A 26,302-nucleotide genomic window follows, 5' to 3' on the forward strand; every position below is an offset into this window, starting at 1 on the left:
CAGTGTCTTCTAGCTTGTGCACAGTTCAGAGATGGGAGGCATGGACCTGAGCCTCCTCCATCAGACTGGGAGAGTTTATCCAGGATGGACGGCCATGTACCCTCCCTTCCCCCCATCCTGTGGGCACACCGAAGCCACGGGCAGGAGGGAACACCAGAACCTTCTCTGGCCTTAACAGTAAACATATGCCCCTCCTCCCTTGTCAATTTAGCCCCTCTACTCTTTATCTGGTAAAAGACTGAAATCAAGTTTCAGTGCACTGGATGGGCCAGAAACCCACCGAAGCCCTGCATGTCCCTCGCTGTTAGAAAGAAGACATTAAAAAAAAAAAAAAAAAAAAAAAAAACTATAATGTGAATACTTTATTATCAACGAGTGACTGGTATTAGCTTTTGGTCTGGGCATTAATATTTCAAAAACCATACGCCAAACCCAGGCTTCTCCACCTAGCTCTGCTGTATCATTTTCTTAAAAAATAAAATAAAATAAAATAATAAAGAAGAGGAAGAAGGAGGAAAGAAAGAAAATATATTTGTATTGAAAGAATTATAAGCCAAAGTGCGTCTTTCTTGTTTTGTCCATATACACACATTGCACCATACATAAATAATTACATTGTAAAAATGACTCCATAATTACAAGTATAATATATATTTCCATATAATATATAAAACTTTATATTAAATCTAGGTAGATGATATTGGGGGGGGGGTCTCGTCCGTGGTCGGCTGTTAGGGGGGCGCGTTGTGTCTCTGGGCGGCGGGGCAGGCGGCCGCCGCTATCTGTGGTTGTTGAGGAGGACCTCCAGCCAGCAGGGGCAGGAGGTGATGAACTGCCGCGAGTAGCAGGGCCCCCAGCCCTTGGCGAAGCTGATGCGGACGCTGTTGGGGTCGTAGGGGCCGTCGGCGGCGTCGGGCTCGGGCCCCTGCTGGAGCAGGCCCGAGCGCTCGAAGTCGAACACCTTGATGGAGTAGCCGGGCGGCACCTTGCGCACCACGAGGGCGCGGCCGCCGGGCGCGTCGAGCGTGGGGGAGTTGACGAAGATGGGGTGCTCGCCGCGGTTGTAGGCCCACACGCCGTCGGGCTCCTTGCTGAGCAGGATGCCGAAGCCGATCTTGCTGCGCGTGCGCCGCACCGACTCGCTGCGCTGCTCCAGGTTGAGCTGGCCCAGGCAGAAGCCGCTGCCCTGAGGTAGGTCGTAGAAGATGCTCACGGCCTGGTCGTACACCGCGTAGAGGCGGCCCACACGCGTCCGGTGCTCCCAGTAGGCCACGCTACACCAGTGGCTGGGCTTGGTGGCATCCGGAGACATGCTGGCGTCTGCGGGGCAAGCACAGGGCAGGGGGAGCGTTAAGGAGGGGGGAGGGGGACGCAGCACTGCTGCCTGGACCGTGGGGGTCGGGGGAGGGGGGTTGCAGCATTCAACAGACATGCGGGCACCGACTGCCTGCCAGCTTGTCCTCAAGAAACGTAACTCACAGCAGAAAGGCCCCCTACAGGCGCAAAGGGGGAAAACAAAGGTTACGAGCCTACGCAGAAGGCAAGGCGCCTACTGTGTGCTCGGTGCTAAGGCTACGCAAACATGAACCACACTCGGCCCCTGCCCTGTAGACTTTTCCAAGCTCCAGCTAGCAGGAGACGGACAGTCCTCCCACACCCAAAGGAAGGGCTGAACACGGAGCACCCACAATGTTCCAGGTGCTGCATTTCTGACCCTGTCTGACCTCACTGGGTCCTAATCACTCTGTGAGGAAACCACCTTCTCCTCATTTTATGGATGAGGATCCAAGACACCAGCTGCCTGCCCAAAGGCCACAGAGCTAGTGAGTGGCCCAGCCAGGATCTGAACCCGGCCAGTCTAAGCCTCAACCTGAAAAGAGTGGGGTTAAGTCATCAGGGGACATTTCCCCGCTTGAAGGGGACTCAGGCATAGCAAGGCACGATGGGGTAGGGGAGTGGGCCCCCAGAATCCCTTCCAACCCCCAGAATGTTCCCAGCCTTGGTCTTGAGCATGATGCCTAGTCTCCCAGTCACTCCTATCCCCCACCCCTCGAGGTGGCTCTCTTGGCAGGAAGTGCAGATTTTCACCAGAACTGCAGCCCCTTCTGTGAGAAAGAGAAGCTGAGGTCTCTAAGTATTAAAGAAAATTGCCCCACAAGGGCTCCAGAGTTCGCCAGCTCTTGAAGATGTGTGCTGCTCCTCTCTGGGCCTCAGTTTCCCCATGGACAGCAAAGGGGTGGCCTGGGTGACTGGGATCCCTTTCCCCTGCAGCTTGAAGCATTTCTGCATGTCTGGATGAGCAATTTCCTGATACCAGACCTAAGACCACCCAGAGGCCAGGGCCCGTCTTGAAGGGCAGCCCCGTCTTTGCTGCCGTGTGTGGCCAGCTTCTCAGATTCCGAAGTCTTTTGACATCGGGTCTTTCCTTTGAGCTCAGAGCTCTGAGTAGCAGGTGGGCATCCATGACTGCCCCGTGATGTGACATGTTCCCACATACCCCTTGGATGGGGCTTATGCACAGAGGGGAGAAAGTTCTCCTGAGAATGTGACGGGAACGCAGCAAGGTGCTTTATGGCATGGCTCCTCCACGAGAAACTGATCAAAGTCCAACCAAAGCCGAGGAAGAAAACATTGCTAACAACTTCATTCAGGAGCCGGGGTGAGGTCAGCTCTGTCTGCCTTCGGCTCAGCCCCGCCTAGAAGCCCCAGAGCAGCAGGGTGACAGGGCCCCTCACAACCTCTTATGCGCTGGGAGGCCCGCCTAGCCACCTAGCAGGAAGCTGTCTACCCGAGAGGCCTCCTGCAGGCTGCCAACTCTGCTGAGGCCGTGAGCTGGGCAGAGCCCCAAAGGACGTGCCCCTTACCCCCTGCCTGGTGTTAAGGTCCCAGACATGGGTCCCCAGGCCACTCCCTGAGAATGTATTGATTTGCCTCATAGTCTCCATCCAGGCCCTTCCTGGTTTTTGCAGGCTGATGGGAGGTGGGGTGGGGGGAGAAGAGACCCTGATCCTTGCCCTCAAGTGATTTACCCCTTGGCCAGCAGGTAGAGAAACAGCTCTAGCCTGTGGTGCCACAGGGCAGGCACTAGGCCAGTCCCAGCAGGTGGACAGTCAGGAACACTCCAAGCCACGGACCATCTCTCCGCCCATCCATCTGGCACAGGTCTGGGGAGTTCCCAAGAGCCAGGAAAGCAGTGCTGTCCCAGCCTGGCCACGAAACCCCAGCACCGGGCTTCTCACGACCAACGACAGCGCCTGGGGTGCACTGGACACAGAGGTGGGGAGCAAAGGCTCTGTGCCTGGGGAGTATTGGGTGACAGGATAAGCAACACACATCACCAAAGGCCTTTCATGAGCTAGGCGCCCTCTTCACAACAGCCTCGGTTCACTCCTGGTCCCACCCCATTTCACAGGCGAGGAAACTGAGGCCCAGAGAGGTGCCGTTAACTGGTCAAGAATACACACGAGTGAGTGCCAGAGCCAGCATCCGTGCCAGGCCATGCTCCGAGCAGACTCCCCACTGAAACCCATGCACTAAACAAGTCCCTTCCCTTTTCTAAGGCTTAGTTTCCCTGTTTGTAACCAGGCTGCTCTCATGGTCTGAGTCTTGGAGGTGTTTAGCTGGTGAGTCACTCCCCGGCCCACAAATGAAACACCTCACTGAGTGAGGGTTACTGCTTCCCCCCCCACCTTTACAGATAAGGCTCAGAGGCCACCCAGTCATAAAGTGGCGGCTCTGCCCCAGGGTGTAGCCACTCCATTGTAACAGGCAAGGGAGCAGTCAGAATGTGTGTGTGTGTGTGTGTGTGTGTGTGTGTGTGTGTGTACGTACGTGTGTACATGTGTGTGTGTGTGTGTGTGTGTGTGTGTGTGTGTGTGTGTGTGTTGAGGGGGGGAGATTGAGAGTAATGGAACTGGGTGGGGGGAGCATTTCCTGCCCCCTTTCTCAGCTCCTCCCACCCCAGCCAAGCCAAATGCCCCTCATAGTTACCCCCACCTCATCAATACCCAGCCTTGCTCCAGCACTCCTCAGGAGGATAGGATCCTGTGCTTGGGGGATGAACCCCACAGAGCTGCCCTAGGCCCTGGCCTGCCCCAACCGTCTGGCTCAGGGACAGTGCCTGGGTCGGGCCTCACCTCCGGCAGTCTCTCTTGTTGGGCAGGCTGGGTAACACTTATCACACCTGGCCTCCTGGCCAAGTTTTCCAAGTTCCAGGAGATGGACTGCTGCCTCCAAGAAGCCCTCTCTGATCTCTCCCTCCCATGTACCTACAGTCTTCAATGCAGCCACTCCCTATGCCTGAGCAGGTGTCTGTGCTGTTGGTCAGGGCCCCTGGCTGGTCTAGACTTTCACAAGTCGATACATTGCTTAACAGAGGGATTGTGAATGTACGGGGTTCCTACTGTTTTATTTTGTCATGTGCAGACTTATTAAAAACCCCAAGACTAGGGTGGCTGGGTGGCTCAGTCAGCTAAGTGTCCGACTCTTGGTTTCGGCTCAGGTCATGACCTCACGATTTTGTGAGTTCGAGCCCCACATCAGGCTCTGTGCTGACACTGCGGTGCCCACTTGGGATTCTCTCTCTCCCTCTCTTTTTTGCCCCTCCCCTACTCGTGCTATCTATGTCTCTCTCAAAATAAATAAATAAACTTACCCCAAGACCATCTACTATCACTAGCACAAAAGAAAGTATAATTTGATACTGATAAAATAGATAGGACCTAAATCAGAAATGTAAAAGTTAATATGATTAGAGTATAAGAAATTTTCTTATTTCTTTCATCATGGACCAATGAAAATGTAGTCCTAAGACTGGCTTCTGGGAACCACTAATTGAACTGAATGTCCTTGTGCCCCAAAGATGGCACCCCGGGGGGTACAGGGTGACTCATCCACACACACACACACACACACACACACACACACACACACACACACAGCAGCAGCAGCAGGTAGCAAAACTGGGACCCAAACCTGAGACTCCAGAATTCTAATCTAATGCTTGTTCCATGAGCCAAAGGGTTTCAAAGTGAGACAGACCCAAGGCTCTTACCACTGACTGTGGCCATGGATAAGGTGCTGTGTCCCCAAGCCTCAGTCTCCCCACTTGTAAAATGGGCTTCTTCGTAACCCATAAGTCCATCTTTGGACTTTTCTGGAAACTCCAGCAGCAGATCAATTGAGTGGGTGCAGAAAGAAGTAGCTGTCTGTTTATTGGCCCCAGCACTGGTGCTAACCCTTCAAAGGCCAGGGCTCCTTAGGGGTGCCAGGGGTCATGACCCCGGGTCACCACCATGGGAGGTTACGATAGGAGAGCAGATGGCAATGCCCCTCACAGAGTGTAGAGCACTGTAATGGTGTGAAGGTTTAGCTCCCAGCCTAGAACTGAAGGGTAAAGAGAGGTGCCTCATATGCAGAGGAATGACAAATGGAGCAAGGAATGACTGAATGTCTAGAACAAAGGCGAGTGCCGCTACGGCTCTGTACACACACACACACACACACACACACACACACACACACACGGATTCGGGTCTCATGCAGCGGGACCGACACGAGCTGACGTGTTCTCTGCCAGCAAGACGCCAGGCCCCCCAAACCTCTGCCCTTCCCACAGTGATGGGGCCCCACCCCATCGCCACGCTTCTCATCCTCCGTAGGGCTGCCACTCAGGGCGCAAGGGGACAGTCTTTTGCAGAAGATCTTTTTCTCCTCGTGGCTCCAAGGCTGTGGTCCCGCCATCAACCTAATTAGGAACCAGCTCCTTAATTGCAAATAAATACCAGGGAGTCAGACCCAAGTGAACAACATCAAAGATGACCGCGCTCTGACCGAAACTCCTGCTCGCTACCCCCTGCTCGGGGCCTGGCCTAGTTCCCAGCCAGACTCTGGGTCCCAGCTGGGAGGGCTCTCAGGGGAGGAGGAGAGGAGGGACACGGTCTGGGTCTGGCGCTATGTCTGGGGCAGACCTGGCAGAGTGGCCCCAGGCTGTGGGGGGAGCGTGTCAGGGTCCAGGCTTCAGGCCTGTATCAGGCAGCTCATCTTCCTTCTCCTGGCCTCAGGCCTCCCATCTGAACGATGAGCTCGATGAAAATTGCTGCAATTTAGTGAATGTTCACAGCAGTTCTACTTGCAGTCATCCAAACTTGGCAAATAGCTCAGTTGTCCATCAACAGGAGAATGGATGTCATGGGCTGAATATTTGTGAACCCCCAAATTCATGTATTGAAATCCTAACCCCCAGTGTGATGGTGTTTGAAGGCGGGGCCTTTGGGGGGTGATTAGGTCATGAGGGTAGAGCCCTCATGAATAAATGGGATTAGTGCCCTTACAAGAGAGACCCAGGAGAGCTCCCTCACCCCCTTTGCCCTTCTGAGGACACAGCGAGAATACGTCCATCTGTGAACCAGGACTTGGGCCCTCAGTAGACTCCAAAACTACCAGTGCCTTGATCTTGGACTCCCCGGCCTCAGGACCCGTAAAAAATACACATGTGTGGTTCAAGCCACTCAGGCTGTGGGATTTCTGTTACAGCAGCCCAAACAGACTAGGATAAGGGATACACAATAATAAGGTACACCCATACAATGGAACACGACTCACCAATCAAAAGGAACAAACTACTGAAACATACAACACCGTGGATGGATCTCAAGCGTATTGTGCTAAGTGAGAGAAGCCAGACACAGAAGATCTGCTGTTTGTTTCTATTTATATAACATTCTTGAGTAGACAACTAACCTCCGGTGATAGAAATCAGAACAGGGATTTACCTCCAGGACAGGGAAGGGGCATGGGGGAACATTCTGGGATGACGGAAATGTTTCATATCTCGATCGGTCCAACGGGAACTCGGCTGTACTCACTGTCAAAAGTCATCGCCTGTACACTGAAGAGTTGTGCATTTCGTGGTAGGTATGACGCCTTGAAAGAAAAGGCAGGGAGTGGCAATGCGCTGCTCAGCCAGCTCTCTGTGGCTGTCCTGGAGCGGCCTCAGCAGGGCTCTGTGGTGGCCCAGGGGACAGCCCCTGTGTTTCCAGACCTGGCAGGGGCGGCCCGGCCTCAGCGGTGCCTACATTCCTGCCACCAGAGGGTGGTGGCCGCCTGTGGTGGGCAGGAGGAGCCGGCCAGCCACAGGCCCTCTCCCCTGCGCAGGAGCCAGTCCCTCCAATGGTTGGCATTCCTTCTCCTTGGCCTCTCTGCCCCGTGAGTGTGCTGCAAGCCCAACGTGTAATTTTGTGGGGGTGCTGGGGCACCAGGAGCGCCGACTGCAGCCTGGGGGAGGCAGGGAGAGCTGCAATCCCAAGAAAAGCCTTTAGCTTCTTCGAATCAGCAGTATTCTGTCAAAACACAGGGCAGGAGCGTTCCTGTGTGCTCCCCCGTGGGCTACGCGGTCCAAGAGCCTGAGCACACGCAGTGCAGCTTGTTTTCCTCGTGATCGCCCCCCTTCCCTTTGGCCAAACTGCCTTGGACCTAGCCATCCTGTGAAGGGAACCAGAGATGTGCCCCGATTCAAGCCTCTGGTCCCTTAGACTCGAAGAGAGCTAGACGGGGAAGGCTCAGAGCATGTGCAGGCTGGGCCCCGAGTCCTCGTGGTCTCCAGAGGCCTGGCTGGGCCGCCCATTCTCCTCCATGTTCAAAGCCACTGCTACTGCTTCATACCCGCGTGGGGCCACAGCAGCCTCGCTGCGTCTCCCGGGGCTGGACGGAAAGGACAGACCCAGCCACACCTCAAATGAGCGCAAAGCAAGGGCAGACAGACCCAGACCCCACTGAGAGCCGGGAAGGGAGACTCAGAGTCCCAGAGAGGTGAAGTGACTCGCCCAGGGTCACCCAGTAAGTTGGTGGCAGAGCCGGAGAAGAGCCCAGAGGCTGGTTTTTCCAATCCCCTTGTCACGGGCCACTTTGGGGCCTCCTGCCCTCCTGGAAAGCTCCTTTCTTCTGTCCCATGTCATGCCTGTGGCTTCAAGTTCCCGTCCAACCGGCAGCTTTTTCATCCATGGCTCCCAGGCCTGGGAGTAATTACGTGGCCCTGCATCTGGTTAACCTAACACCCCTTTAAAAGCCTTGTTTGCCCATTAGATAAGTAGTTTTTGTTATCAAACTTAAGGGGGGAAAAGGAGTTTCCACTTAACCTTCCTTTGTCATTTTAAGCTGCAGAAATGGCTTCAGGTTTTGCAGCGAATCCAGAGATGCGGCATTAATTAGAGGCTCTTTTTTTTTTTTTTTCCCCTTTGTTAAGGGAGGGGGGAGACCCGTCCTTTATCCACTGGGCTCTGGCAGTAAAAGCAGAGAAGGAATGTGCACGGGGCCATGTTAATGGTCAACAGCTTAGAACGAGCCTCTCTGCTGAACTCTTTCCAAAAGCAGGGCCCAGCTGACAGGAGTTTCCTCTTATTCGCTCCCACTCGCCCCTCCCCACCCCCCACCTCAGCTCCAGCACCTTTGGCTCCTAGAGGAAGCCAGGCTTCCAAGAGGAAGTTCCTAATCGGTCATTACATCACGGGCGGTCTGGCCACCGCTGCCGCCTGCACAGGGTCCACCTCAGGGGCCTTTCAGCTGCTGGTCTCTGGGGCTGAGGACCGCGCTTACCGCCACCTTCAGACAGGCCAGCCAGCTGCTCTGCTGGGTTGTGGATTTTTACCCCCAAGACAGGGATGAGATGGGAGAGCCAGGGGGGAATGACAGCAGGGAAAGAGGGAGGCCACGAAACACACAGTCCAAAATTCATGATTTTGCAGGTGGAAAAACTGAGTCCCAAACAAGTAAAGTGACTGCCCTAGGTCACCGTGGAAATTAGCCATACAGCAAGGTCCCATCAGGTCTCCTGCATGGGGCTGCGTTAAGAATACAGGCTCAGGGGCGCCTGGGTGGCGCAGTCGGTTAAGCGTCCGACTTCAGCCAGGTCACGATCTCGCGGTCCGTGAGTTCGAGCCCCGCGTCAGGCTCTGGGCTGATGGCTCAGAGCCTGGAGCCTGTTTCCGATTCTGTGTCTCCCTCTCTCTCTGCCCCTCCCCCGTTCATGCTCTGTCTCCCTCTGTCCCAAAAAATAAATAAACGTTGAAAAAAAAAAATTAAAATAAATAAATAAATAAAGAATACAGGCTCAGGAGCACAGCTTCCTGCATGTGACTATCAGCTTTTGCCACTCACCAGCTGTGAAATCCTGGGCAAGTGACTTTACTTCCCTGGACCTCAGCTTCCTAAGCTGTAAAATGGGGATGTGATCATTGCTTACTTCATCGGGCTGTTGGGATTCGTTTCAAGAGCATCAAATAATGCCCGGTTCAAAATAAGCACTCCAGGGGAGCCTGGGTGGCTCAGTCGGTTAAGCGTCTGACTGCAGCCCAGGTCACGATCTCACGGTCCGTGAGTTCCAACCCCACGTCGGGCCCTGTGCTGTCAGCTGGGAGCCTGGAGCCTGCTTCAGATTCTGTGTCTCCCTCGATCTCTGCCCCTCCCCCACTCGCCCCTCTGTTTCTCTCTCTCTCAAAATAAACATTAAAAAAATAAAATAAAGAAAAAAAAGAAAATCAAAATAAACACTCCATAAATAATAGCTATTATTATTTCTACTAATATTACCACCGTACAGTCTTATCCCCTCTATATCATTTATAGAAATTGTGTAATGGATTGAGTCGGCTATATAATTCATAAAGGTGTTCACATTAGGTAATAATATCTACAAAGATAAGATACGCCAAGGGAGTTAAGAATCAAGGGGAAACAGCGGTAGTTGTAGTAGTAATAGCGGTAATAAAATAAGCCAGCCAATAATAGTAATAATCAATAATATACCAGCCAACATTTAATGACCAAAAGTCAGGCAGAATATGAAGCACTTTAAATGCACTATTTCCACATACTGTCGATCCTCAGTCATTCCCATTTTAAGATGAAGGAACCGAGGTCCAAAGGTCAGGTTAACGTGTCCACCGCCCTGAGCTAGGAAGTGACAGAGCTGGGACTTGAGCTTCACGACTATCTAGGCTTAGAGACGGAGAGGAGGTCTGCAGGGTGATGGCACAGGCCCTGTGCTACAACAGCCCAGCCAGGTCCACTCCAAGCTGGCGCAGGAAGGCTTTATAAAGACTGGACGGTAAAAGGGGTCCTTGGATGTGGCAATGTGGGGGCCACCTCCCCACCACCTGCTGCCCACCTTACCATTACCAGGAGGGCAGTGGCGTTTTCAGAGAGCGTGCCTTATCACAGCTACTGATGGCCCCCCATGAAGTCCCGCAAACTCATACACTTTCTTGGTTTCCAAGGATAGTTTCTCCCATACCACCCCTCCAAAAGCCAGTGAGCATTTCTTCTTTCTTTCTTTTTTTTTTTTTTTAACTCTTTTTAATGTTTATTTATTTTTGAAAGAGAAAGACAGAGTGTGAGTGGAGGAGGGGCAGAGAGAGAGGGAGACACAAAATCTGAAGCAGGCTCCAGGCTCTGAGCTGTCAGCACAGAGCCCGACGCGGGGCTCGAACTCCGGAACGATGAGATCATGACCTAGGCTGAAGTCGGACACCTAACCTACTGAGCCACCCAGGCGTGCCCCCACCCCTCTGTGAGCATTTTTTACATGCTGCAGTAATAAATGGTGGGTGATCTTGGGAAAGGGCTGCTAACCCTGGCTGGGACCCTGGAGGTGTGGGGAGGAGCCGGGCGCTCTGGGCCCTGCATCCATTCTGTCTTTAGAAACCCCCAAGTCCAGGAGGTAGAATCATCCCCTCTTGGGGGTGAACAGACCCCAAGGTGGAGGAGCCACACAGCACTGCAGCGTGGGAATCCTGTCTGGCTGGCCTGACAACACTCTCTGCTGGCCCTTCATGCTGCCTCGTCTGCTCCCTCTGCTCTTTGGGGTGGTTCTCGGAGCGCCCGCCCTGGATGGGTTGAGGAGGGATGGGGGGTGTAAGGACAGTCAGCGGCCATGGGCTGTAACCGGCCTTCTCTAGGGAGAGGCCTGCAGGGTCCTGCAGAAGGCGACCTGACCCTGGTCTGCTCGGCCCCACATCTCCAGTGGAACAAAGTGGCGGCCTGGGCTGAGGTGGGTAAGGTTTCCACTCCTTTCATCTTGTGCGGTTTCCAAACAAGTCCTGCAAAGCGAACTCCGAGTGCCCCCCCCCCCCGACAGAAAGCGAGCTCCCACCCGGGCCCCGATACCCACGCCTGCTCGGCGTCCCCTCCGGTCTCCCCAGGACCTATGGCCTCAGGGGAGACAGAGGAGGACAGCCGGGGCCCCGCTGCCAGCAGATCCATCTGGCCCTGCCACCCCAACAAGACTGTTCCGGGCTCCCTGCACTCAGGGAACAGTGGCTTTTCTCCCTGGGCCTCGGTGCTCTTCTTACAAACACTCTGCGGGCAGCTCTAGGCTCTGAGAGGCACCCCAAGGCTGCCATCAGACTGGGGGACCAGGCTCTGCACCAGTAACACTGGTGTACCCGCCTGGACCAGCCTGGCCCTCCTACAGGAAACCCGACCGCTTAAGCCAGAGATGAAGACCCCAAGGGAGCAGGGGAGGGCCCGAGTCCGGGTGGGAGAATTCTGTGGACAAGTGTCCCGCCGGGGCAGAGACAGCGATAAGCGGCTTATAAAACCAGCCCACATTTTCGAGAGGGAACCAGTTTCTGCAACAAAAGCCTCTGAACTTTGCTCCCATTCCAAGTCCCCTTTTGTCTTATCACAAAGTCAGACTCGGAATACGTTTGTTTGTTTTCTTACCCAGAGACCTGCCAGGGTGGGAAAGCCTTGCTTTTCATGTTGCCCCTGGAAAGATTCTAAAAGAACACTATTTATGCAAGATAATAAAGCTGGGTACCTCGGTCCCCAGGAAAGAGGTGGCAGTTTTGAGAAGGGAAGGAGCCCTCAAATCCTCCCTGCCTGCAGTTGGCCACTGCTGATGGCCAAATCCCCAAATTCACACCCAAACCAGGCCCCTCACTGGCCTTCGGGGTTCTTGGTCGGCTGAGCCTGGGTTTTCATCTTAAGGTGCCAACATTCGCTGACTCACTCCAACCCTGACTTCCCTTGACAGAGAACAAAATCGGCCAGTTGGAGGTGTGGATGGGGACAGCCGGGGCATGCGGCAGAGGGGCAGGGATGCTGGCTCGTGGCGGATGGCAGTGTGCTTTGGGGAAGCCCATCTCTAGGCACATTCCTGCCCTGCAGCCTCCCAGAGCTGGGACAACTGGGGGCACCTCTACTTTTCTTTTACTTCCCAAATACAACTGGAGTTTTGCTGGCAAGCCTCCTGCCCCAGACTTCTACTTGGACCCAGTGTAAAGCCATGAAAGCAAAGTACCTCAAAACTGCCTTCAATCAGCCTGTCTCCGCTCTCAGGGGCAGGAACCCATCCTGGTGCAGAAACATCCCAAGGGATCATCAGGAGAGGCCCCCACAGCCTCACCCCCTTGAATCCCTGGACTCACCATCTCCTGCCATGGAGGTCTCTTAGCTCCCTGTCCCCCGAACACCCCACTCCATGTGTACTTTGTGCACCCTACTCTCGCCTGATCTGGCAGGCTCCCGACACCACAGGCCGTGGCAAGGTGAACTACTGCAAATCCAGGCAGCTCCATCCGGATGTCTCCATCTCTGAGTGCCAGGACCAGCTACACGACCTGGGGACTCAACACCAAACGAAAATGCAGGATTCCCTGTTCAAAAAGTATTCAGAGTTTCAGTGGTGAAGGCAGAGCATTAAAGTGAGCAGAGGCCCCTTCTGAGCGCGGGTCCCGAGTGAGGCACAAGTCACACACCAACAAGGTGGCCCTGCTGGAGTGCTGGTTTCTCCTTGCAGAGTATCTCGCTCGAAGGGAGTTAGTGAAGGGCCTAACAACAGTGTCCTCCTCCCATCCCTGCCGCTGGTCAGCCTCCTGCTCAACCGTCAAGACCCCGATGTCACCTCCTACGGAAAGCCTTCCTCAGTCCCGGGGTGTGACCACATTCTATCTGATGCTGTCAAGAGGGCATGTGTCTCCGCCCTGTGCACCTGCATGCAGGCTTCCCTGAGACCCCTCCTCCCCTGGGACTTGGCACTGTGAACCTGACAGGGTGCTCTCAACAATGGGATGCCTAATGGATTTAACATCCTAGAGCTGAGAGGGCAGTTGGGAAATCTACGGGTTCTCCCTGGGTTTGAAAAAGGTGAGCAGCAGCATCCTTCCCATCTAACAGGTGATAACACCGATGCTCGGGAGCCAGGACCCCAGGCAGGGAGGAAGGGGCGTCGCTCCCACCTGCTGATCCTCATGATGCAGCCTGGCCAATGGAATCCCAGATGAGCTCACTAGGTGCAAGCTGTTTTAGCAGCTAAAAAAAAAAAAAAATCGCCTACAGCCTAGTCATCTGTCTGGCAGCGGGGGTGGATTTAGCTTCTCTGGCTTGCTGAGTCTACCAGGGTGAAGGGAACAGAGGGCATGGCTCTGAACGGAAGAGCCAAAGAACAGGGTGGGAGGCTGGTTTTCTTATTTGCAGAGCTCTCAAAAATAAGCCTCGTCTAACACCAGCCTGTTAATGTTTACCAACAAGACAGTTTGGCCTTTGCAGGTCAAACACACCTGCCTCATTTGTTTAGGATAAACACCCCAAAATTAAAGCACCAGGGGCAGAGGCATTCGGCTCAAAAATAATCCTCCCATTAAATCCTTTTCTTTAAAATATCTTTTTGTAACACAAAGTGCATAATCCATGCCTCTTGAGTGAATGCAGAATCCAACTACTGGGTTTTCTTAAAGTGAGGGTTGCCCGAATCATTCTTGTATATTTCTAGAACAAACAGGAGTGCTTTGTAATAGGCAAAAGACTAATATTGACTGGAGAGATCATTAAGCCACAATTAAATACGAATATTTGCTGTAAAGAATGCAGTAACATGAGATTTAAATGTTCCCTGTAAAAACGTTGCAAAATGACCCACCGGCTTGGCAAAAGCTCACCCTTGTGACCAGGTCTCCTGTTTGTGGCTGGGCTACTGTGCGCAGCTTAAAGCAGTTGAAGCTTCTCAGTGTGTCCCTGCCCAAACTCCAAGCTGTCTGTAAAGGGCTGGCTTGTTTGATCTGGGGCAGGAGGTGCAGGGGAGGGAGCCAGTCAGTCTGTGCATCCCGTCAGGCTAGCAGGTGGACACAGTCCCGCAAGACCTGGCCCCATGCTTCAACCCTAAGTCCAACACTGGTTCCTGCAGCAGCAGGAGGCCAGGCTTGGTTCCCGCAGCCCCTACAGCCCAAGCCAAGAAGGTGGTTCTGGCCCCCCATCAGTGGTGATGGTGGGATGCTGTTTTTAACCATGGAGGGTTTTCCAATTCTCCAAGCCCATTCATTCGTAAGTGACCCCGTTTTAGGTTACAGATTCTGAAGCTCAGAGAGGTGGGGTGACTGTCCTGTGGTCCTCAAGGGTTAACAAGGACGCAGGATCAGGGCTTGTCCCTGTCTTCTGTCACTGCCTCCCACCAGGCACCTTGGGAAGATGAGACATCACCTCAGTAACAGTTTTGTATTTCTTAACATAATTCCTCAGCCTGTGTCTGAATACACATGGGCACATGCTGCAGGACTCCAGTCGGTAATGCATCAATAACATGAGAGTGATGGTCACAACGGTCAGCTGTGATTCCACCTGGTCTCCCATGGCTAACTTTTCAGCTAAGAGGGGCACATGGTTTGTTTTCCAGGATCCAGTGCATAACCCTTGATTTCTTCTAGAAAAGACGAGAAGCCCAGGGAGACATCTGGGCTGGACCCAACTGATGGCAGTGCCCAAGTGCCTTCTAGAATTGCCTCCCCCTACAGAGGGCTGTTTGCAGCCATAGGGACCTGAGTCATAGTGGGAGAAAGGAGTGCCTTTCCTGAATCATGGGCAGGCACGAAGGGGGCTCTTGGGGAAGGAGCCTGAATAATTGTGTCTACTCTAGCAGCAGTCTACTCACGCCTGGCACATGTGGGCCTAGCACACACTGGCAGAGCTTTGCTAAGCAACGACCCTGCTTACAGTTGCTGCCTGCACCCTTTGCCATTGCTAGGTTGTTCCTGAGGCCTCGTCTCCAGTCACCCCAGGGGGGGTCCAGCTGCTACTAAGCACCTACTGTCTAACATGCAGCATCTCATTTAACCCCGAGAACAATCCCAGGTGTAGTCTTACAGAGGAGCAAATGGAGGCTCAGGGAAGTTTAAGCCCCCTGCCCGGAGTCACAGAGCCAATTGGTGTGAATCTGAACCCAGGGCAGCCAGACTCCACACCCACTGTTCCTTCCATTCCTCCTCAAAGAGTGTGTCCTAGTGGGCACTCGGCTTCTAGCCTAGACCCAGCTCCACCGGGCGGTCGGGGCGGTCCCCCTCCCTGCCATCTCCCACGGGTTGTGACTCGTACCTCCTCCACCGGGGCTGGCGCCGGCCACGCTGCACCCCCCCTCAACCTCCCCCCTTCCAGGGGGCACAAATGGCCCTGCAGGCCGCCAGCGTCTGCATTCCTGGAGCACATGCCCAAGTTGGGCCCACTAAGGAGGATCCCAAGTAATTCGGCCCATAAATCATGGCCATTGTGAATTTCCCTTTTAGCCACAGGCAAAGTCAAACTTTTCCTTCCCCCACTGCAGTTAACCACTCTTTGTTCACTGTATCTCTGCAGTGGCTGGGGGCCTCCGCCTGGCTGGGGGCCAGCCCTCAATTATTAATTAATCTGGGAGGCGCAGGTTGCATTCCTGGCCACCTAACCACTTCCTCCTCCGTCGGTAGGGGAGCTCGCAGGCCAGGCCCCTTTAGTTGTATCACGCGTCGCACAACATCCCAGCCCTATCTTGTGGCCGTAGCTGCAAGAACAGACGCTTAAAACCAGAGTTAAAAATAACAGCAGAAAACCCAAACACACAGAAGTCTCCTTTTCCAGCTCCAACCCCAGCTGGGTGCCACCATCACCATAATACCATGCCATGCCTCGGTTTCTCGTCTGTGCAATGGGGAGACGTTCCCCCGACATGCAAGGCTACTTACTGTCTGTGTGCGCATGTGCAGAAAGGGGTACCTGGTGAGCCCTCCCCTGAAAATTCTCACGAGCCAGAAAGGGAGACACCAAGACTTAGAGCTGAGAGGCCATCTGAGGCTGGGCTGGGCAGGGTGCTGCCTCTAATTCCATCTTGCTTTATCCTGACTGGATTAAGGCAAGTGACAGGCAGGAGACATAGAGCTCAGGTTTATTAGTCATTCAGGCGCCTGCAGAGATGGGGACGAAGAGGGTGGGGCCCTCTTTGGGTCAAGCCTTTGGGAGGTCTTTGCATGAGCAAACACCCCCAGAAATCTGAGGGTCAGCAGAACAAGGTGACCACCCTTGGTGTGAAGGTATAGCCCCCTGTGATAGTGGGATCCAGCCGGGAAATCAGAGTACAGGTCTCCTAAGACCAATGCTGCATCCTTGGACCAAGTAGGATCTTTTTTTTTTTTTTTTTTTTTAATGTTTACTTATTTGTTTTTGAGAGGAGAGAGAGAGAGAGAAAAGGAGAGAGAGAATCCCAAGCAGGCTCCTTACTTAACGGATAGCACAGAGCCCGATGCAGGGCTCAAACTCACGAACTGTGAGATCATGACCTGAGCCAAAATCAAGAGTCAGACACTTAACCGGCTGAGCCACCCAGGTGCCCCCAAGTAGGATCTTTAATTCCTAATTAGAAGTAATGCTGAAAGACTCATGCCAGTGCTGGCTGGCGGTGAGACCAGTGAAGGACAAAAATGGTAGAGGGAACACACTTCAGATGATAAAAAAGGATAAACACATATTTGTTGTTGCCGGAAACTGTCATCAAGCATCCCTTGGTCATTTTCCTCCTCTTCTCCTTCCTCCACTGGCCCCATCCACACCCCACAATCTGTCAACTTTACCCAGAGTGTCCACAGGCCAGTCAAGCTCTGGGGACAACACCAGCGGGTACAGCCTAGGAAAGACCTCTGGAATCTCATGCTTTATCTACTCCATAACTTGTCTGCTTTTGATCTGATAAGACAAATGATTTTTTTTCCCCCGGAGTCTTCACGTAGCGTTGACACTCTGGGGAGGAAGGGACACTTTTGGCTTCCCTTACACTAAGCACTGAGGCTTTTGGATAAAGCATGCATGCTGCCAAGATAAATTATTGTGCACATACAATAAAGTACCATTAATTAGGACTCATAAATCCAGAGTTTGTAATAATTCCGAAAGCAGCTGGGTTGAAGTTAAAAAAAAAAAAAGAGTTTTGATAAACAAATGCAAAATATAAATAAGGTTCAGGAGAACTGTTTATCCTACTAGGACTATATAAACAACTAGCATACCAATTACAAATCGCTCTTATCTGTTCACTCAAGCACATCTCCAAATGACCTCCAATAGGAAACATTACCCGGTTAGCATCACAGTCTGTGGTATTTGAAAATCACAAAACTTGGTTTCTTAGACAGCAGCCTTTCCAATCACCCACCACCCAATCTGCCTGCACTGGTGAGGAGTCCCTGAGTTGTCACTGTTCCCTTTCCGTGTATCTGGAAAGAAGCCACTTGGACGGCTGAACCCCCACAGGACCCCAGGGTCCTCCAGCAGCCACCCAGGAGGCAATGTAGTCCTCGGCTCTGGCACGCCAAGTTGCCACCCAGTTATCTCCGTACCCATCTTAAAGCAGCAGCGCTTCCTAGGGCATTGGGCCAGGGGACCCAGCCAACTGGGGCATTTGCACGTGAGAGCAGGTGAGGAGGGGCCCCGCCCCAAGTAGAAACCCCTCAGGCGTCAACTGCAGTAGGTGAACCGAGGCCGGTCACGGCCTCCTGGGTGATTTACGAATAAGCCAGGCTCCATGTTTTCTCTCCCTGGGAGGCAGCTGCATTTTCAACTCCAGGGCATCAATACTGTTTTCTGGGGAGCAGGCAAGGTGAGGGGCCCGCAGATAAGCACAGGGAGCATGGGGTGGCAGGAAGAGGCCCCGGGCGAGGTTGGGGAGCCGTCAAGCTGAGAGGGTGTGTTGGTCCTGGCCCGCAAGGGCCAGACTGCAAGGCCCCAGAGAGGCGGGCAGTGGGCCAAGCTGGAAATACCGAGGGCTGCTCCAGCTCAAGCAGACGGCCCTGCCAAGTCGGGGAGGCGGCACTGACGGGGGAATGGCAGGTTCCGGCCGGGCGGGTCCCCAAGGCCACCGAGTCAGGAGCAACCGCCTGTGTCTCCGGGCACGTGGGGGCTAGAGCCGTGCCAGGGAGACCCAGAGCCGCCAGTCTCCCTGGGGTGCCTCTGTCCTGACGCTACCCTGCGGCCCGCCAGCCTAAGGACCCCTGAGGAATGTGGAGCCCCTCCGAGTGGCACTGACCTTGGGCAGGGAGTCAGGCCCAGCCTCCAGGCCAGAAGATTTTTCTTCTCTCCCCACCTTCTGTCTCCTAGCTCTGGAGGGGGGGCCCAGCCGAGCCCCTGAGACCACTGCCCATGTGGGGCCTGCTGCTACTGGCCTTGTAAGCATTTCAGACACCTCCTGGATCACCAAGACCCTGACAGCATCCACCGGGTGATGGAACCAGCCTCGGAGGGGCTCCCAAGGCTAGCGGGGGCCTCTCTGCTGTGTCCCGTGGGGCAGGGAAGCCAGGCATACTGGTGGATGCTTTTTCTCTGATGTTCCAACTCCTCCACAACTCCCTCCTGGGCTTCAGCAGTTACTATCAGTTAAGACCAACGAAAACACTGAGGCAAGAGGCTTACACGTGCATGCATCCTGCCACCAGAAGGACATTCTGCCACGGACGCCATGGGCTCTGTAACTGACCCACAGTTTGTTCAGAAGGATCTCCATGCATACATTTGGAATCTCAGCATGACTTGGTTCAATCCTTGCCTTCCTCTTGGCCTTTTACCGTCAAACCAGCAGGTGGACCCACTTACTTCCAAAGAGTCACGAAGAACCACATCCCAGCAGGTCATTCCTGCCAGCCTGAGCATCTCTTACCTTCCCAACGCGCCCCCCCCCCCCCCGACTGCTCCCACCCAGCCACCAGAGCTGCCCTGCCCAGGCCCCCCCCAACATGTGGAGCTCCACCCTGCAACCCTGAAAGCAAATTCCCTGAGGGGAAAGAGTGGGTCGGATGTTTTCAGGAACCACTCATTGTGGCTTTGGGGTCCAGCCAACAGAAGTACCACGGAGATGCGAGAAGCGCCCTTGCTGAGGAGGCTGGGTTTCTCCCTGGCGCTCACTGAACGCCTACTGTGTGCGAGGGCGCAACAACACGGGCTCCCTGGAGGAACCGGTCCTTCTGGGGCGAGGCAAGTGCTGGAGGTCCAAGTGGGGAGCAAATGACGGAGATGTCAAAGGAAATCAGAGAGACTCTTGTTTTTGTAAACATCATTCCTTCTGGTCAGTTCCAAGTTATTTAGTGGGCTCTACACACATATTTTTTTCCCTCAAACCAAAATAGCCCTCCCTAAGACTTCCAGTCTGAGGGGAGTAAAAGAAACAGCATAAACATTCTTTGCAGCTGGCCTATAGGAGGAGAGCACCAGCCTGGGCCTGTAACTAACTGCAAGCCCGTGCAAAGCCCCACCCACTGTGAGTTCTGAGGATCAAGTCCCTGCTCCCCCATTCAAATGGATCCTCTCACCTGGGGAAGCCACCCACCACCCGAACGGGTCCTGTGAACGTCTGGAAGTTGATGGGGGGGGGGTGGGTGGGTATGCCACTCTTGGATCGGTAGAAACTCTGAAAATTAGAGTGCCATGGAACATGCTAACAGCAACATCATGCTATTTCAAAGAGCAACTTGGAGGAAGTTAGGGGAAATCAAAGACTTCTTGGGGCACTGCTAAATGTCACTGCTACAGCCCATTCAGCCCAACACCCTCCCTCTACAGAAGGGGAAACTGGGGCTCAGAGAACAGAAATCACTTGCCAGAAGTGAGGCAGCAGGGCCGGGCCTCACAGTGAGGGCTCCCTGTCTCTGAGGAAAGACTTGGTCCTCAATACGACCGGGGCTCAAGGAACAAATAATCCTGACGCGTCTGGCCAACACGAATTATTTTTGCAAAGGGGTCTGTTTGTTTGTTCTTGTGGGTAACAGGGAGAGAGTCCTTCCTCGCTCTGCTGTCAGAGCAACCCCCGCCTCTGCCTGAGAAGCGACCCGCCCCGGCTGGCCGGCACCACCACAGACTCTCAGGCAAAGGATGTGCGTTGCAAAAATGGGGCAAAGTTTCCTATTCTGAAGATAACATTGTAAGACACAGGAAGTCTGTGAGCAGAGCCTGCGTTTCCAGAAAGGTCTCTGCACACCCATTCGCAACCACTTCCATTGTACATGGTTTCTAGAGATTCGAGTCTGGGAGATGGGGGAGGAGGCGTGGGGACAGGGCTGGGAAGGGGTAGGAGTCACTGCCAGGTAAGGGTCCAGAGAGAAGCGGCTTCCCAGTCGCCCAGGCTCCCTGGACCTCCCTGCAGCGCAGACCCCACTCTGAGGCCCAGCTTCCTAACCTGAAAACTAAAAGGGTTAAAAGCGTTTCTCCTACTTTGGGCCCTTGTGTCCAGATTCCCGGGCCCCGCCCCTGGAGATTCTGATTCATGGGTCCTGGGTGGAGCCCCAGGGAATCTATGTTTTCAACAAGATTTAAGAGGCCCCCTTTCTGGCTGATAGGTTATGATCCCACGAGTGGAGGGCTCAACAGCCTGGCATGGTAGGGAGAGAGCTGGCTTCTTTGAGGGAGGAATGACAGGGACAGGAAGGAGACCAAACCAAATGGACTTCCTAGCATTAGACGGACGTGGCAGTCCCAGCGCCAGGCCGGGGGACCGGCAGGGAAGGCGACACTCTGGAGCCACCGCGGATGGCCCTGACTCAGTGCGTCTGGGTGTGTTTGAGGACATAGCCTCGGGTCAGTGTGCACCTCCACGTGAGACTTGGAATCAAGGACGTCGGTTCAAAATCCCAGTTCTGTCACTGCCTAGCTGTGTGCAACGAATGGCCTTAGCCTCTCTAGGCCTCGGGTTCCCCATCTGTGAAATGGGATCAAGAGCACCCACAACAGACAGTCGTTGGATGGAGACTCCCGCACTAACAGCTGACATGTCCTGCAAGCTCCCCATGTGCCAGGCACACCCAGTTCCCGTAACAACCCTAGGAGGTGATGTGAGGAAGTGCCCCATTTTACAGACAAGGAAGAAACTGAGGTCTCCTAGCCAATCCAAGGGGATGCCGGGATTCATAAATATTCATTCCCACCGCTCTGCTCCCAGTGGGTGTGCGGCAGGCGGAGAAGCTCTCGACAGACACCTCCCACAGGCACTGCCTGGAACCTACGCTGACTCCTGGGGTGTCAGGAGACCAGACGCACCTCTGCTCTCAGAGCTCCGCGTCCAGGGAAGAGAGAACACGGCTACCAAAGGGCACTGTAAATGCTCATTCATAAATGAGGGGCATGAGGCAAAGAAGGGCGGACTCCGAAATCCATCTAGGGGAATGACGGCCGAGTGGGAGGGGGTGTAAGGGATGGGGAAAGAAAGCGCTGCTCCAGGAGCGAGGTACGGCTGGGGCCACGGCACTCAGGCAGAAGAAGACAAGGCAACAAACAGTCTCCTGCGGCCAGATCACACAACACGGAAGGGCGTGTGGAGGAAAAAACAAAACACACAAACAAAAACACCCCAGCATACAGAGGTTGGCTAGGGCCAGACCACACAAGACCTTGAAAATCCAACAGAGCACTTGTGGTGTGGACGGAGGGAGCCACGGAAAGGTGGTGGGCAAGGAGGGTCAGGGCCCTGACAGTTCCACACTGTTTCATGGGTGCACACCCCGCACCTCAAAAGACCACTGGCTCATCAAGAGCAGGAACCTTGGCTACAATTGGGTGCGATTAATAAGAGGAGACAGGTAGACTTCATAAGTGGGAATTCTAGGACTGTACAAAGCCCCCAGTGCTGAAAATATAGAGCTTTGTTCCCTGGTCTTTGTCAAGCCTGTTTAGAGACTACTCTGGTTTTAAAAATCTAAGGGGTGAGTGAAGACCTAATATAGCACAATGGGACAAGCATCTGTGTGTGTGTGTGTCTATATACATTTATGTATGCATATATATGTGTGTATATATGTACGCACATGTGTATATATATACGTATGTATGTATATATACGTGTGTGTATATATATTTATGCACGTACATATGTATGTATGCGTACGTGTGTATGTACATGTGTGTATATATGTATGTGTGTATATATGTGTGTATATGTGTGTATATGTTTACTTACACGTATACATATGTATGTATGCATATGTGTGTATATGTGTATATACACGTGTGTATGTATGTATACGTATGTATGTCTATACACGTGTGTGTATGTGTGTGTGTGTACATATCAACAAGTGTACAGTGTTGTTCATAATTCTCTGGGTCTCTATCCACTGGATCTGTCAACTTCCGAAAGCACTTGTTTCATAGGGTCCTCTTCTTCTGAGGGTTTGTCATATTCTCTTTTAATTTCTATCTTCGATTTAGATATTTCAAAACTATGCTGTTAGGTGTATAAAGGTTCTTGATTATTATATAGGGTACTGACCATTTTAGCTTTGATCTAAGTCAGGGACCAGCAAAAAACTAAATTTGGCCTACCACTCATTCTGATTAAAAAAAAGTTCTACTGGAACACAGCCATGCTCGTTGATGGCAGAGTGGAGCAGCGGGGCACTGCGTAGCCGGCAAAGCTGAAAATGTTTATTATCTGGTCCTTTACAGAAAGTCTGCCAACCCTGGATCCTTACAAAATGTTGCCTTTTGTTCCTTTCAATGCTCCTTGCCTAGAATCCTATCATCTCATACTAATATTGTTACACTTGCTTTCTTCGTGTCTCTTTGTGTGTATCTTTTCTTTTCCATCCTGGTAGTTGCAACCTTCCCCTATAGTTTTGTTGAGGTGTGTCCCTTCTGGAAACCCAGCATATAGCTGGGAGCTTTTGTCACATTTGTTGTCACTAGTGTTTGGACTTGCCATATTATTATCTGGAGTGATTGGGGGTTTTTTTGTTGTTGTTGTTTTTTTTAATCTATCATGTTTTGTTGTTTAGAGTAGTTAATTCCCAGGTGGAAAACGGGGGGGGGGGTGCACAGGGAAGAAAGGAAGACTTCTGCTATCAGTGTATTTTGAATTTTATAGAAAGAGAATATAACTTTATTACTTGTGCAATAACACATCATTTTATTTTTTATCTTATTTTATTTGAGAGAGAGAGAGGAGAGAGAGTACATGAGCAGGGAGAGGGGCAGAGAGGGAGAGAGAGAGAACCTCAAGCAGGCTCCATGCTCAGCATGGAGCCCAATGCAGGGCTCGATCCTACGACCCTGGGATCGCGACCTGAGCCGAAAGCAAGAGTCGGACGCTCGCCCGACTGAGCCACCCGGGCGCCCCCATTATATTTAATAACAAAAAGGGGTTTGAGGGAACCAAGAGTCATGAACACACAAGGATCCGGATGATGAATTCTTCAGTCAACAAGAGTTCCAGTCACACTTTCCTTCCCACCGCCTCCACCCGCAGACACAAAGACAACAACAACTTTATATAAATGGAGTTTATATAATGCGCAGTTTGCTTCAGGGAGGGTCCCGGCCCTCTCCGTCAGACTGACCAGAAACTGGGAAACTGCTCCCTGAGGTCACACGCGGCCGAGGCGGCCGTCCCTCCCTCCCCCGCTGGCCCCAGCCAGGCCATCTCCACGTTTCCAGAGGGCCCGGTCCCCGGTGCCCGGCCCACTGCGCTCCCTGCGGCTCTGTTGTCTTGCCAGCACTTCCTTCAGCTCAGCGGACATTCCGGCATCCAGGGCGTGTGTGCGGAATGCGTGCTCAGGGCAGGCCCAGCCCAGCGCCCCCAGCTCTGAACTGCGGCCCCTGCTCTGCTGCCAGCCCCACCTCCAGAAGCAGGGGCCACACAAGGCCTCCAGGAGACTGTGGGCGAGGCCCCGAGAGGGGTCAGACTCAAGATGGACAGGCCCCCAGCCCGGCGTCAGGGGCAGCCCCCTCCTAAGACCCACCGGTAGGAGCCATCAGGAGGGATGCCCTGGGTTCACACTGGGTCTTCTCTGGACCTCTGCCCCATGATGCGAAACAATGTGTCCAGTCTCTCCTGACTCCACGTGGGCCCCTGTCCCTCTGGGGGACTCCTCATTAAGGAAAGGGTGGCTGGAGGAGGTCCCCAATGGAAGGGGAAGGGGCGTTTCCTGCCATGTCTGACACAGATGCTGGGCACCCAAAGACACCTCTCCTCCCGTGTCCTTCTCTGAGCATCGAAGTTGGCAGTTGGTGAGGATTTTTTAGAAGCATTCCCTAGACACCTGCTGTGCTTTATGGGGGAACTTCTCATAGGCTCCTCCTCCATTAGATTATCTCAAGAGTCTGGGAGACGAGGACTACATCACCCACACTGCACAGATGGGGAAAACGAAGCTCTGAGAGATTAAACAATTTTTCCAGGTCACAGAAGCTAGTTGACAGCAGAAGCCCGGCCCCAAACCCCAAGAGTCTCAGGACTCTTGGTGGGGGATTTTTCCACTACACATAGCTGCCTCGATAGACATGAAGTAGAACTTCCCTCCCAACACAAGAGGGTCAGGCTCAAAGCGCCCCCCTGGAGAAGGAGAAAAGTCACTCCCCAGGGAGAAGAGACAGCCAAAATAACCACAAGGCAAGAACTCCCAGCCCCCCACTCTCACCTCTGTCCAGAGGAGCCAGTTTATGCCTCAAGCCGCTCTCCTCCTAATTTGCTGTGTGGCTTTAGGCAAGTCACTTCCCCACTCTGAGTGTCCATTTCCTCACAACAAGAGGTTTGGACTATGAGATACTCTGATGTTCATTCCAGCTCTATCACTCCAATTCCACCCATTCCTAAACGTGATTGAGTCTCCACTGGAAGATTCTGCCATGGTATGGGACCCCTCCCCTTTGTGGATATGTGGGCCGGAGGGGAGGGCAGACAGAGCAATGGAAAACAAATATTTTCAAGGGATGGGAGTAAACACCGCTGTTGGCATGGCAGGGCCCATGGAGTTGCTGAACTAGAATCCCGAAACCGTTAAAAATAGGAAAAGAAACGGTACAGTTCACATATTTTGCAAAGCTAAGTTAAATCAACATCTGCAAAAAATATCCCCGTTAAACGGAATAGCAGGATTTCATTAAGTAAATTGCAAGTTGGCAAAAATTCTGAAAGAAAGGGGAAAAGCCACGGGCTGGCCTGTAATTTAAACCTTATTTTAACTGTGACAGCATGACTGCAAAGGGCTCCGTTTCCAAACAAAAGGAAAAAAATAAAATAAAACCTAAAAAAAAAAATTTTTTTTTTTTTTTTGAAAAAAAGGGCCTCCTGCACTCCCAGGCACACCCCTCCCCCTAGCTTCCACGGACCCACAATATTTTCAGTAATTATAACGTTACCTAGTTTTCCCATGGATGTAACAAATGAGGGACAGAGAGGAGGGGGAGGTGTAGGGAAGAGGGAGGAAAAAGTGAGCACACAGACAAAGTCACCATTGTCACCTCTAATTAGGTTTTTTTTTACCAAAATGGCTTGAAGCACAGAACTCTGGGAATCTTTTCCTTCCTCCAGGAGGCCTTTCTGTTTAACCCCACTGTGGGTTCCCTTGGCTTGAAGCCCCATACGGAGGCGGGGGCCGAGCCCGGCGTACCCAGGGAGGAGGGGTTTCCCCTCCTGCGCTGCCATTACCCTGCCACCCACCCAGCCCCTCACCTGGGGCAGGGCTCCTCCTGCCCCTGGGCCCCAGTTCCTCATCCCTAAAAGGGCGGGTGGGGGAAACGGTGGCTCCTGGCCCAGGCCGGTGCTGGAAGGTCAGTGGTGAGCAGCTGGTGAAACACGGAGCAGCCGTAAAGCCCAGGGATGCGCCGTGGGCTCCCCCACCTGGAGCCCCGAGGGCCACTTCTGCAGGTTGGCAGATGGCTGCCGTGGCCATCTCACAGACTGGCACGCAATCGGGGATACAGCCTGTGACACTCGGACTCCTGCCCTACGTCCTCCACCCAGCACCCCATCCTCCTGCTCTAGGGCTTCCCGGGGCGTCATCCAAGGATGACCTTAGCAAAATACTATCCTTATCATGAAAGAGGCTGGATCGGGAAGGGATGGATGATCTACTCAGTTCTTCAAATGTGTTTTCTTACTTAGCAGCGGAATACTGCCCACCCCTTCTCCCCCGTACAGAACCTCCCTGCTAAGGCCAGGACCTAAGGTATGTTAAAAAAAAAAAAAAAAAGGTACAGCTACCCCACCCTTCACGCTTTGTAGCAGCACTCACACGCTTGAAAACCACAGATCCAGGTT

At 53.2% G+C, this 26,302-nt stretch overlaps 1 protein-coding gene across 1 annotated transcript in view; it reads right to left on the bottom strand.

The window, feature by feature from the left end:
• Positions 1 to 347: 347 nt before the first annotated feature.
• SMAD6 (SMAD family member 6) overlaps positions 348 to 26,302 on the bottom strand; it is a 75,209-nt gene continuing 49,254 nt past the window's right edge. The window contains exon 4 of the mRNA XM_030317867.1: positions 348 to 1,320. Within this exon, the coding sequence (XP_030173727.1) occupies positions 779 to 1,320 (542 nt within the window). The 3' untranslated portion in view covers positions 348 to 778. The remainder of the gene's footprint in view (positions 1,321 to 26,302) is intronic.

Source organism: Lynx canadensis, chromosome B3 (assembly GCF_007474595.2).
Source record: "Lynx canadensis isolate LIC74 chromosome B3, mLynCan4.pri.v2, whole genome shotgun sequence".
NCBI classification, from domain to species: Eukaryota; Metazoa; Chordata; class Mammalia; order Carnivora; family Felidae; genus Lynx; species Lynx canadensis.